This window comes from Piliocolobus tephrosceles, chromosome 19 (assembly GCF_002776525.5).
Source record: "Piliocolobus tephrosceles isolate RC106 chromosome 19, ASM277652v3, whole genome shotgun sequence".
NCBI classification, from domain to species: domain Eukaryota; kingdom Metazoa; phylum Chordata; class Mammalia; order Primates; family Cercopithecidae; genus Piliocolobus; species Piliocolobus tephrosceles.
The window spans coordinates 13,446,482-13,460,309 of NC_045452.1; the positions used below are offsets into that span (position 1 = coordinate 13,446,482).

Here is a 13,828-nt window from a genome sequence, read left to right on the forward strand (position 1 = left end):
TCTGTCGCCCGGGCTGGAGTGCAGTGGCTGGATCTCAGCTCACTGCAAGCTCCGCCTCCTGGGTTCACACCATTCTCCTGCCTCAGCCTCCCGAGTAGCTGGGACTACAGGCGCCTGCCACCTTGCCCAGCTAGTTTTTGTATTTTTTAGTAGAGACGGGGTTTCACCATCTTAGCCAGGATAGTCTCGATCTCCTGACCTCGTGATCCGCCCGTCTCGGCCTCCCAAAGTGCTGGGATTACAGGCTTGAGCCGCTGCGCCCGGCCGGGATTTATATGTTAATCTTTCCAACGTGCATAGCTACATCACCCTCCAAACCAAATTAACAGACATTATCTCATAACGCAAGACAAATACAGTTTCCTTATGACATCTCATCCCATCTCATCTCAGTTCTGATGTACATGAATGAATATTTTCATGTTTATTTTCCTTTTTTCTGTTATAAAATTAACTACACTTTATTTTAGATTAAATTACGCTGCTTTAATATATCACTGTTTTATTGTTAGGTTTCAGAAGGCTCAAATTAAAGTCTTAAGTGCTTCATTATTACTATAATATATATTACTTATTGTGATGGACAGTGCGAGGCAGGGCCCAGCCCCCTCCACGATGGCCTTGTTGTTGTCCCAGCACTGGGAGGGCTGTCTAGGAGGCTCTGTCTCAGTTTTCAGCCCCTTCAGGGACAGCCCCAGCTGCATGGGCTGCCATAGCCAATGAATGGTGTGTGTGTGTGAGTGTGTGTGTGTGCCTGCATACGTGTGTTTGTTGGCCTAACTCAGCACATCTCTGAAAGCTGTTCTAGGCTGTTCCTGTGGGATCTCCTGAGGCTGTCACTGGGTCTGGGCTGTAGTCCAGCTTCTCTTGGCACCCACTCCGGTTTCTTCCCCATCCTTCCCACAGGTGTTGTGCCCAAGGGCTCTCCTTAATAAGCATCCTATATGCTACATTCCATCTCAGTCCGCTTCCCTGAGAATCCAATTTGCAACAATTTTCTTATCTTAAATTCTGATACTTTTGTTACTCAATGCGAAGTAATCACATACCAGGGATGCAAAAATCTGTTTCCATAGTAACCTGTTGCACTCTCCCTTAAAATTTGTTTTTACATTATGAAAAAATACAAACATATACAAAAGTAAAGAGGACAATATAATGAACCCCTACATATTCCTTACCAAAATTATATCATTAGAGCCATTCTGGTTTCATCCATACACCCTGCCTACCCACATGACATATTTTGAAGCAAAACTCACACATTGTTTCATCCTTAAACATTTCAGTATCTCTAAAAGATAACAAATGTTTTAAAAATTTTTCAAAAGTCAAATATTTCCTCAGTTGTCTCAAAAAAATTTTTTTAGCTGAGTGTGGTGGCTCACACCTGTAATCCCAGCACTTTGGAAGGCCAAGGTGGGTGGATCACGAAGTCAGAAGATTGAGACCATCCTGGCCAATATGTTGAAACTCCGTCTCTACTAAAAATACAAAAATTAGCTGGTGTGGTGGTGCACGTCTGTAGTCCCAGCTACTCAGGAGGCTGAGGCAGAAGAATCGCTTGAACCTAGGAGGCAGAGGTTGCAGTGAGCCCAGATCGTGCCACAGCACTGCAGCCTGGGCGACACAGCGAGACTCTGTCTTTTTTTTTTTTTTTTGAGACGGAGTCTTGCTCTGTCGCCCGAGCTGGAGTGCAGTGGCCAGATCTCAGCTCACTGCAAGCTCCGCCTCCCGGGTTTACGCCATTCTCCTGCCTCAGCCTCCGGAGTAGCTGGGACTACAGTCTCCTGCCACCTCGCCCGGCTAGTTTTTTTTGTATTTTTAGTAGAGACGGGGTTTCACCGTGTTAGCCAGGATGGTCTCGATCTCCTGACCTCGTGATCCGCCCGTCTCGGCCTCCCAAAGTGCTGGGATTACAGGCTTGAGCCACCGCGCCCGGCCTGAGACTCTGTCTAAAAAAAAAACAAAAAACAAAACCCAACAACAAGACTCAACTAAGTCCCTACATTGTCATATGTTATGTATCTTAGGTCCTTTTAAGGTATAAGCCCTTCTTCACTTCTCCTTATCCTTGCAAATTATTTGTTAAAGAAAGTAGCTCATTAGCCGTGTAAACTTACACAGCCTGGATGTGCTGATTACATCCCTTTATTATATAACATGTTCTTCTGTGCCCTGTACTTCCTGAGAAGCAGAACTTACATCAAGGGATTTGGGCAGATTTCGGTCAAATTTTGGGCCACTATTCTTCCTAAGTGGTACTGTGCACTTCTGCCTGGAGGCCCAGAATGGCTGCCTCTCTCTTATGATGCGAGCTGCCACTGATTATCTTTGCTAGATCCATTCATTCATCAGAGACTACACACAGTGACAGTTCATCATTCCTTCTGTATTTATTAGCTGGGATATTTTAAAAAGAGAAACTTCCCCACACCAATTACTTGGATGCTCTGAGTTGTAATTCACAGGACAAAAGACTAAGTGCTAGATTATTTTCCTTGTGCACTGACACCAGTCTCTCTTTCTATCACAACGCAGTGTGTTTTCCTCTAAGTCTCATCCACAAATGCATGCTGTGAGATTCTCTTGCATCCCCGGTGACCACTCAGATGTGTCATCTGATGCACACGACAATCCACATGTACTGAGTCACCTGCTATATGTTGATGCACTGACTAGGAGTCAGGGATTCTGAAAAGAAGATTGACCCTGTCCTTGCCCTTAGAAGCTCCTCTTCTAATGGCTCAGGAAGACGGGACTGCCACAAAACAACCAATTACAATGCATATGTGTATACATGAGAACATACATGAGGGCATGCTTGGGTATGTTCAGCCAGGAGGGGGCGCTAGCCACACCTCCATGGAGGCAGTGACCATATATGCTCCGCGTGGGCCTTGAAGGGTGGGCAGGAGAAAGACACAGCCTACACAGAATCAGGAAGGGTAAAAGCACGCAGACACCCTTCACGCGCCTCTGCAGGCAGATGGCACAGTGGCTCACTGCTAGCGTGCTTTCCCCAGAAAGGCCTGAGTAACACGCACACACTAGAGCCACCTTGGCCAGAACATGAATATCCATCTGCTTGGTGGGGTCTCTCTCTCTCTGCCCTGACTTGGCTGTCATTGGGTCATCTTCATCTAATAGGAACAGAAAAGCCCACTGGCCAGCACCTGCTGCCCAGACTGGTCCCACTGCTATTAATCAGCACAAAGCTAAGATTCCAGGGCTTCTGTCTTCCACAAGAGCCTGACTAAATGTATACGCCTACAGATAAAGATGGGAAGAAAACTGGAAGAAATATACACGGTTAGATGTCAGGTAAGATGGTGGGACTACAGGTGAAATTTTGTAAGCGTTTTCATGCCGCTGTATGCTGTTTTGCATAATAAATAAAACAGAATCTGTTTGGGGCAGTGAAAGAAAAAACAAAAACACATAAATAAAAAATTCTGTGCAAGCAAATGTTATACAAATGTTATATAAAGGTCTGGCTCGCTCTACTCTACCTCTATTGAGAAAATGTAGCATGTCTCCTGGGAGCAGTCATCCGTGGCAAGGAGGAAGTCTTGGATCTCTTTGTCCTGCCTCTTGCCTTGGGGTTGGCTGAGAATCTCACCCTTCACACTGGGGGGTACCACTACCCCCACGATATGCTTCTTCAGTGTAAGCAGAAACAGGCTCCTTGGTGCATACTAAACAATGACTCACTGACAAAATAAGATCCTTTCACCTCACCCCCAGCTTGACACCCCTCCCAGCAACATATGTTCCTTGTTCTCTTTTCCAGTGGGAAAAGTCTGCGATTACTTACAGGGAGAAACTGCCATACAGACTCCTGGCATCTTCCTTTGGTCTGATAAAGATATTTTCAAAAGAAGACCCAGTGCCCTCAGTAACAAACCCAACTTACCCCAGTTTTCCTTCTCTCATCTGTCCCCTCACCGTAGGCACCCTGCCGTGTTCTTCATCCCTTCCTTTCCATCTCATCATCACCCTCCATCCAGCCTCAGCTGCCTCTTGCCTGGACTAGCGGGAGCCTCCTGATGAGACTCTGCCTCCTGGCCCCTGCCCACCAAGCCGTCCCACACAGGGAGCTCATCTCTGAAAAAAACACTTGTGCCAAAGACACCAACTGGCTATTTCATGATATTAAGGAATTGCTGTAATTTTAAAGGTAAATTATAATACCATGGTTTTGGTTTTTTAAAAAAGGGTACTTGTCTTTCTGAGGTACATTCCGAAATATTACAGATGGAGGGAAATGGCATCAGAAATTTGATTTAAAAAAATAAAAGAAAAGGAAAACATAAGTTGGATAGAAATGAAATTAGGTCAGCCATGAGATGATACTCATTGAAGCTGGGTGATAGGTAAGCAGGAATTTATTATACCAGTCTATTATTCATATCCCTTTGAAATTTTCTAATAAAATTTTTATTTTCATTTTTTATTGAGACAGGGTCTTGCTCTGTCGCCCAGACTGGAGTGCAGTGGTGCAACTGAGGCTAATTGCAGCCTAGCCTCAACCTCCCAGGCTCAAGCAATCCTCCCACCACACTAGGCCAATTTTTTGTAGAGATGGGGTCTCACTATGTTAGCTATCCTGATCGTGAACTCCTGGGCTCAAGTAATCCTGACCTCTCAGTCTCCCAAAGTGCTTAGGATTACAGGCATGAGTCTCCCAAATTGCTGGGATTACAGGAGTGAGCCACCATGCCTGGCCTGTAATAGAATTTTTAAAACTTTCAAAGGATTCCTCTTGCCATGAGAATGCATAAGGACAGCCTAGCATCCAAATTCCCATACTGTCTTTCAAATTCCACGTCTGCATCGTACCTCACCCTTGCTTGTTCAATGTTACTTCTGGAAAGCCTAATGTGTGCAGGTTCCTGTGGGCATGACAGACCCTCATACCAAACAGTTAAGGTGTAGCCTCCCCTAACATGCTCACCTCACATCTCTACAGGGGAACCCTCAGCATCCTCCTCCTCCATCATTCAATAAATATCCATTATACACCTACTATGTGCCAGGCACAGCACGCAGCCTCCAGCCTCAGAGCACACAGTCAAGTCAGGGAGAAGTAAACAGATGACTGTAGCTCCCAGCAGAATACTGGTAAGTGCTCTGATGGACATAGGCCCAGGATGCTGGCAAGCACAGGGAGGGACCTGATCTAGCTGTGAGGTGGAAAGGGGCAGGGAAGGTGGCCCAAGGCAGTGTTTTGTCTTTCCTCAAGTCTCACCCACCCCCATGTAAAGACTTCGCTTCCTACAATGCCAGCTTGAATCCCACCACCCATGACACCACACTCTCCCTGCCCTCCCAACCAAGTGTGGTCCCAACAGTGTCTTATCAACTGTTGCACTTAACTGTTTATAAAGGGGCCACATACCCAAAGGCCTAGAGAAGCCAGCTAGGTAGCATGACTGAGTGTATAAGACAAGTTTAAGACCAGAGTGTGAACCCAAGGCATATGCCCCTTCTGAAGTGCCATCTCACCGTGGTTGGGTGCAAATGTGGATCCTGTGTTAATAGAGCCTCCACTATTTCAAGTAAAACTGGATTTTTTTTTTTTTTTTTTTGAGATGGAGTCTCACTCTGTCACCAGGCTGGAGTGCAGTGGCGCAATCTCGGCTCACTGCAACCTCTGCCTCCAAGGTTCAAGCAATTTTCCTGCCTCAGCCTCCTGAGTAGCTGGGACTACAGATGCACACCACCACGCCAGCTAATTTTTATATTTTTAGTAGAAATGAGGTTTCACCACATTGGCCAGGATAGTCTTAATCTCTTGACCTTGTGATCCACCTGCCTTGGCCTCCCAAAGTGCTGGGATTACAGGCATGAGCCACTGAGCTCGGCCTCAAGCAAAACTGCATTTTCATACATTAATTATAAATTTTTTTTTGAGATAGGGTCTCACTATGTTGCCCAGGCTGGTCTCAAACTCCCGAGCTCAAGCAATCCGCCCGACTTGGCCTCCCAAAGTGCTAGGAGGACAGGCACGGACCACTGCACCTGGCCAATTTTGCATTACAATAGTCCTCACTTACTTGAGGGGGATATGTTCCAAGACCCCCAGTGGATGTCTGAAACCTAAGGTAGTACCAAGCCCTGTATCTACTATGTTTTTTTCTCTATAAATACATACTTATGCTAAAGTTTCATTTACAAATTAGGCATGGTAACAGATTATCAACAATAACTAATAATAAACAGAACTATACCATATACAGTAAGAAAAGTTATGTGAATGTGGACTCTCTCTTTTTCTTTCTCAAAATATCTTATTGCACTGTACTCGCCTATTTTTGGACCACAGTTAACCTTGGGTAACTGAAATTGCGGACTGAGTATATTATATTCCCAGCCAACATGAAATTGAGGATTGCGTATTATAGTATATTATCTGTATTGTTTTATATATTATATATCATGTACCATGTCATACATGATGTATATTTTAATATAAAAATTCATATGCAATCTATACAATCCAGATTTTTATATGGAATCTTCAAATTTAAAACCCGGCTCAAATTTTGTTGTTGTTGTTGTTGAGACAGTCTCACTCTTTTTATCGCCCAGGCTGGAGCTTAGTGGCACAATCTCGGCTCACTGCAACCTCTGCCTCCTGAGTTCAAGATATTCTCATGTCTTAGCCTCCAAAGTAGCTGTGATTACAGGCGTGTGCCACCATACCCAGTGATATGGTTTGGCTGTATCCCCACCCACATCTCATCTCAAATTGTAGTTCCCATAATCCCCATGTGTCTTGGGAGGGACCCAGTGGGAGGTAACTGAATAATGGGGGTGGTTTCCTCCATGCTATTCTTGTGATAGTGAGTTCTAATGAGATCTGATGGTTTTATTTTATTTACTTATTATTTTTAAGACGGAGTCTTGCTCTGTCACCCAGGCTGGAGTACAGTGGTGCAATCTTAGCTCATTGCAACCTCTGCCTCCCAGGTTCCAGCAATTTTTCTGCCTGAGCCTCCTGAGTCACTGGGTTTACAGGTGTGCGCCACCATGCCCGATTAGTTTTTGCATTATTAGTAGAGACAGGATTTTACCATGTTGGCTTGAACTCCTGGCCTCAGGTGATTCACCCGCCTAGGCCTCCCAAAGTGCTGCGATTATAGGTGTAAGCCACTATGCCCGTCAAGATCTGATTTTACAAGGGCCTTCGCCTTCACTCTGTACTTCTCCTTGCTGCTTTCATGTGAAGAAGCATGTGTTTGCTTCCTCTTCCGCCATGATTTTAAGTTTCCTGAGGCCTCCCCAGCCATGCTGAACTGTGAGTCAATTAAACCTCTTTCCTTTATAAATTACCCAGTCTCAGCTATGTCTTTAGCATAAGAATGGACTAATACAGTAAATTGGTATTGGGGAGTGGGGCACTGCTGTAAAGATACCCGAAAATGTGGAAGTGATTTTGGAATTGGGTAACAGGCAAAGGTTCGAACAGTTTCGGGGGGCTCAGAAGAAGACAGGAAAATGTGTGAAAGTTTGGAACTTCCCAGCGACTTGGAGGGCTCAAAAGACAGGAAGATGTGGGAAAGTCTGGCACTTCCTAGAGACTTGTTGAATGGCTTTGACCAAAATGCTGATAGTGATATGGTCAATGACGTCTAGGCTGAGGTGGTTGCAGATGAAGATGGGGAACTTGTTGGGAACTGGAGTAAAGATCACTCTTGCTATGCAAAGAGGCTGGTGGCATTTCGCCCCTGCTCTGGAGATCTGTGAAACTTTGAACTTGAGAAGATGATTTAGGATATCTGGCGGAAGACATTTCTAAGTGGCAAAGTGTTCAAGAGGAAGCAGAGTTTGGAAACTTGGCAGCCTGATGATGTGACAGAAAAGAAAAATCCATTTTCTGGGGAGAAATTCAAGCCTACTGCAGAAATTTGCATAAGTAATGAGGAGCCTAATTTTTTTTTTTTTATTTTATTTTTTGTTTTTGAGACGGAGTCTCGCTCTGTCGCCCAGGCTAGAATGCAGTTGCACGATCTCCTGCTCACTGCAAGCTCTGCCTCCCAGGTTCACACCATTGGAAGAGCTTAATGTTAATCACCAAGACAATGGGGAAAATGTCTCCAGGGCATGTCAGAGACCTTCACGCCAACCCTCCCATTATAAGATTGGAGGCCTAAGAGGAAAAATTGGTTTCCTGGGCCTGGCCTAGGACCTCCTGCTGTGTGCTGCCTAGGGAAGTTGGTGCACTGCATACCAGCCACTCCAGCCATGGCTAAAAGGGCACAAGGTACAGCTCAGGCATGGCTTCAGAGGGTGTAAGCTCCAAGCCTTGGCAGCTTCTATGTGGTGTAGAGCCTGCGGGTGCATAGAAGTCAAGAATTGAGGTTTGGGAATCTCTGCCTAGATTCCAGAGGAGGCAGAAGTTTGCTTCAGGGGCAGGGCCCTCATGGAGAACCTCTGCTAGGGCAGTGCGGAAGGAAAATGTGGGGTTGGAGCCCCCACAAAGAGTCTCTGCTGGGGCACTGCCTAGTGGAGCTGTGAGAAGTCGGCCACCATCCACCAGACCCCAGAATGGTAGATCCACCAACAGCTTGCACCATGCACCTGGAAAAGTGGCAGACACTCAATGCCAGCCCATGAAAGCAGCCAGAAAGGGGGCTGTACCCTGTAGAGCCACAGGGCTGGAGCTACCCAAGGCCCTGGGAGCCTACCTCTTGTATCAGCGTGCCATAAATGTGAGACATGGAGTCAAAGGAGATCATTTTGGAACTTTGAAGTTTAATGGTTGCCCTATTGGATTTCAGACTTGCATGGGGCCTGTAACCCCTTTGTTTTGGCCAATTTCTCCCATTTGGAACGGGTGTATTTACCCAATGCCTGTACCCCATTGTATCATGGAAGTAACTAACTTGCTTTTGACTTTACAAGCTCATAGGTAAAAGGGATTTGCCTTGTCTCAGATGAGACATTGGACTTGGGCTTTTGAGTTAATGCTGGAATGAACTAAGACTTTGGGGGACTGTGGAGAAGGCATGACTGTGTTTTAAAATGCAAGGACATGAGAACTGGGAGGGGCCAGGGGCAAAATGATATGGTTTGTCTGTATCCCCACCCAAATCTTATCTTGAGTTATGGTTCCCATAATCCCCACATGTCATGGGAGGGTCCAGGTGGGAGGTAATTTAATCATGGGGATGGTTACCTCCATGCTGTTCTCATGATAGTGAGTTCTCACAAGATGTGACGGTTTTATAAGGGGCTTTTCCCCTACCTCCACTCTGCACTTTTTGCTGCTGCCATGTGAAGAAGGTTGTGTTTGCTTCCCCTTCTGCTATGATTGTAAGTTTCCTGAGGCCTCCCCAGCCCTGCAGAACTGTGAGTTGATTCAACTTCTTCCCTTTATAAATTACTCAGTCTTAGGTATGTCTTTATTAGCAGTGTGAGAATGGACTAATACAGCTGGCTTTTTTTTTCCCCCCCAGTAAAGATGGGGTTTTCCCATGTTGGCCAGGCTGGTCTCAAACTCCTGGCCTCAAGTGATCTGCCCACCTTGGCCTTCCAAAGTGGCGGGATTACAGGCCTGAGCCACCATACCTGGCCCCGGCTCAAATATGTTGAAATATTTTGTGGGCCAAACTAAATGACTCTGTATTTCAATTAAGCCCCAATCTAAAAGTTTGTAACTTCTGGCCTATTTCATGTTATCCAACACCTACCAGGTATTAGCCTAGCTTTCTTTTCACATAAATGTCTTCTTCCTAATTATAAGCTCCTTGTAAAGGGAATATTTCACCCCCTCATGGGAACAGGGCACTGAAAACCCTCAGGGCTGTCAAGATGGGGACAAGTCACTCTTCTACCAGGCACTTACTTCTGACTGGCCTCCATCTCCAACAGGGCAGAGAGAGCTGAGGTTCCCTTCTTCCCCACCGGGGGTGCAGCTGACTCCAGAGAATGTGTGGAAATGGGCCCGGTCATCTGCAAGCCTTTCATGGCGGTCCCTTTCTAAAGCAGAGAAGAGGAGACATGGCCATCAGCCGAGTGGGCTCCCAGTGGAAGCCACTCAGGCTCCAGGGCATGCTGCAGCATTCCCAGGCCCTGGGAATCCAATGGACAGGGTCAAGGAACATGGGTTCTCAGTGTTCAGCAAGTGACAGAAAACCACGTTTCACTCAAATGTCTGGTGAACTAAAAATAAACTGCCCCTTTATTTGCACATCATCTCATTTCACCCTCACCACAGCTCTATGAAGTAAACAATGTTAGTCCTATTTTACAGAAGAAGAAACTGAAGCTCAGAGAGGTTAAGGAACTTACCCCACATCCTACTGGAGCTGGAATCCAACCTCCAGTGACCTCACTTCAAAACCAAAGTTCTTCCCACTATCCAAGTTCTCCCAGACATGTTTCTAATCATAAGTGATGTTGTGTACACAAGGCAGCTGGTGTGAGAGGAAGAATACTGAACTTGAGGTTAAAAACAAAAAAACATGGCTGATGACGGAACATTCCCTGGTGATTAAAAAGAGTGAACTACTTACACACACAACTTGGATGAATCCAAAGGTATTACGCTAAGTGAAAGAAGGCAATAAAATGTGACCTTTTCACATATGATGTGACTCTTTTCTGTGATGTTTGGAAAAGACAGAAGTACAGTGATAAGGAACACACCAGTGGTTGCCATGGATTAGAGATAGGGGAGAACGTGACTATAAAGACTAGCATAAGTCCGGGCATGATGGCTCATGCCTGTAATCCCAGCACTTTAGGAGGCCATGGCAGGAGGACGGCTTGAGCCCAGGAATTTGAGAAAAACCTGGGCAAAATGGGGAAACCCCATCTCTATAACAAATACAAAAAATTAGTTGGACATTTAGTCCCAGCTACTTGGAAGGCTAAGGTGGGAGGTCAAGGCTGCAGTGAGCCATGATCATGCCACCACACTCCCGCTTGGGCAACAGAGTGAGACCATGTCTCAAAAAAAAAAAAAAAATACTAGCATGAGAGAATTTTTTTGAAGTGACGGTGGTGGTTACATGAATCTATATATTTGTTAAAATTCATAGACCTGTGTACATACACACATACACACACATGTCAATTGTACTATATATTAGTTAAAAAAAAATGCTGAATCCCAGTTCTGCCCCTTATAGCTGGCATATTCCATAACCCCCAGAAGCCTGAGTCTCTGCACTGGGTGGTGTGTGACTGAATGAGGCGCAGGCTGCTGGGAACGCTGGAGCAAGATGAGTGAGGAAGGACTGCTGCTGTTCACCTCCTGAGAGTTTCTACTCAGCAGTTCAGCACCCAGTCACACAAGCAGCTGTGCTCAACATAGGGTCCCACTTGGGGAGGACCTCAAGGCACCGTGTCCTCAGGTGGAAGGGAGTGGCTCTATGCCACAGAACACCACCCAGTCACTGCCTGCACTCTATCCCTTCCTCCTTTATCATGCAGTGGAGAAGAAAACACTGTTTTGGATTTAAGGTAAACATTGGGCAGTTGACGAGTAAATAAATAGGCTGATGATGAGAGGCCCCTAACAGAGGAGGTGGCAAACCTGCATCTCACACCAGGCACACTCCCTGAGTTCAAGGAGCCCTTACTCGCATCATGCGATCCGAGCGATGCCGCCTGCGAATGCGATTCAAGCCCTCCACAAAGCGGATAAAGCCATCCAGGAGTTGCCACTCATCCTCGTCTGCACGGGGCCTGTCCCCATAGATGTCGCAGTGGGCCTCCCCCTCTGTGATGCGCTTGGTGGCGGTGACACAGGCTGGCAGCAGCAGGAAGCGGGTCCTCCAGAACTTCAGGGATTCAATTAAGCTACAGGGGGCCGAGGAAGGCACAGAGTGGTGTTGAGAAAAAGGAGATAATGAAAGCACTCTCGGTAAAGTGTGTGGAGCTGGTGTGTGAAGGTTCATTTCCCCATGAGTATGTGTTCATCTGATGCTACAGCTCATGGCTTTGTTGAAAATACAAGTTCTGAGGATGCGCACGGTGGCTCATGCCTGTAATCCCAGCACTTTGGGAGGCCTAGGCAGGAGGATTGCTTGAGCTGAGGAGTTTGAGACCAGCCTGGGCAACATGGCAAGACCCCATCTCCACCCTGTCTCAAAAAAAAAAAGAAAAGAAAAGAAAAAATACAAGCTCTGAAGGAAGACCACAAAAGCAGTTTTTGCTTTGATCCCAGAGATGCCAGAATGCTTCTGCAAACCCAGGTCCAGTGAATTTGTGGCTATCATCACAATCACAAGTCATGCATAGAAATCAAAAACTAAAAATGAGATACCACAAAGCTACCAGCCAACCAGTGAGGAAAATGTTAAGAACACAATCTGCACTGCCACTTGCATCAAAGTGCATGTCATCACTGAGTTTCATGGGGTTTGCTTTTTCAATTGTGGTAAAATATACATCACAAAAAATTTATCACATTAACCTATTTTATTTTTTTGAGACAAGGTCTTGCTGTGTTGCCCAGGCTACAGTGTGGTGGCACTATCAAGGCTCACTGTAGCCATAACCTCCTGGGCTCAAGCACTTCGGTCTCCTGAGTAGCTAGGACTACACAGGTATGCCACCAAGCCCAGTTAATTTTAATTAATTAATGTATTTATTTTCTGAGATAGAGTTTCGCTCTTGTTGCCCAGGCTGTAGTGCAATGGCTTGATCTTGGTTCACTGCAACCTCCACCTCCCGGGTTCAAGCAATTCTTCTGCCTCAGCCTCCCGAGTAGCTGGGATTACAGGCGCGCACCACCACACCCAGCTAATTTTTGTATTTTTAGTAGAGACAGGATTTTGCCATGCTGGCCAGGCTGGTCTCAAACTCCTGACCTCAGGTGATCCACTCACCTCGGCCTCCCAAATTGCTGGGATTACAGGCGTGAGCCACTGCGCCCAGCCAATCCTGTCTCTTTATAAAGAAAAAAGGGAGAGAGAGAGAGAGAAAGCTCAGAAAGTGTTAAAAACACACATATACTGCTTTGGGAGGCCGAGACAGGCAGATCACGAAGTCAGGAGATCAAGACCATCCTGGCTGACACTGTGAAACCCCGTCTCTACTAAGGATTCAAAAATCAGCCAGCGCGGGGGCTGGCGCCTGTTGTCCCAGCTACTCAGGAGGCTGAGGCAGGAGAATGGCGAGAACCCGGGAGGCGGAGCTTGCAGTGAGTGGAGATTGCACCACTGCACTCCAGCCTGGGCAACAGAGCGAGACTCTGTCTCAAAAAAAAAAAAAAAAAATACACATATACATCCTTGCCCAAAGCTGCAAGGATGGAAATCCAAAGTCCACTCTCTGACCTGAAGTCTTCAGAGCCGGCAGAACAGATATACTGATCTAAGTAATTCCACTTGTACTCCTCCAGCCGTTCATGGGAGAATTCCACCCAGCAGGAGACAAACTCGGAGTCTGAGTGGGAAGGACAGAGGCTGTAGGTGTAGTGGATCTGGGCAGATTCATAAGGATACCTGCAAAATAAGGGCAGGCCCCCAAATTCAAAAGAGTTAGAGACAAACTTCTGCCAATTCTTCTCTATATTTTCTATCTCTATACACTTAGAACCATCCTTGACATTTACCCCTCAACTGTAGTAACCAACTCATCCCAGGGAACGGTACTAGAAATTTCTCAGATCTTCTTAAACTCCTTCCTTCTTCTCTCCTCACAATCTTTAGTTGAACTAGGCTTGTTATGAATCATGCTAATCATTGTAAGATGAATCAAATCCCTTTTGGAAATAGGTAAGCTATAACCCTAAAATAGCCCTAGAAACAAACAAACAAAAACTCCAAAAGAAAAACCAACCACTGAGCTTCCTCAGTTTATACACATA

General features: G+C 46.0%; 1 protein-coding gene across 22 annotated transcripts in view; it reads right to left on the reverse strand.

Annotated features, from left to right (window-relative positions):
• Positions 1-13,828, reverse strand: part of LOC111521831 (GATOR complex protein DEPDC5) — a 170,381-nt gene that overhangs the window by 64,258 nt on the left and 92,295 nt on the right. For 18 of the 22 annotated variants that reach the window (XR_003306698.2, XR_003306696.2, XR_003306697.2 and 15 more), the window contains 3 exons: positions 13,296-13,463; positions 11,595-11,814; positions 9,854-9,987 (listed from right to left, as the gene is read on the reverse strand). Coding sequence is in view for 13 of the 22 variants with exons in the window: in XM_026447062.1 (XP_026302847.1) it covers positions 9,854-9,987; positions 11,595-11,814; positions 13,296-13,463 (522 nt within the window). In the remaining 9 variants the exon portion in view is untranslated. The other 4 variants (XR_003306702.1, XR_003306704.1, XM_026447071.2 and 1 more) reach the window with 4 other exon arrangements.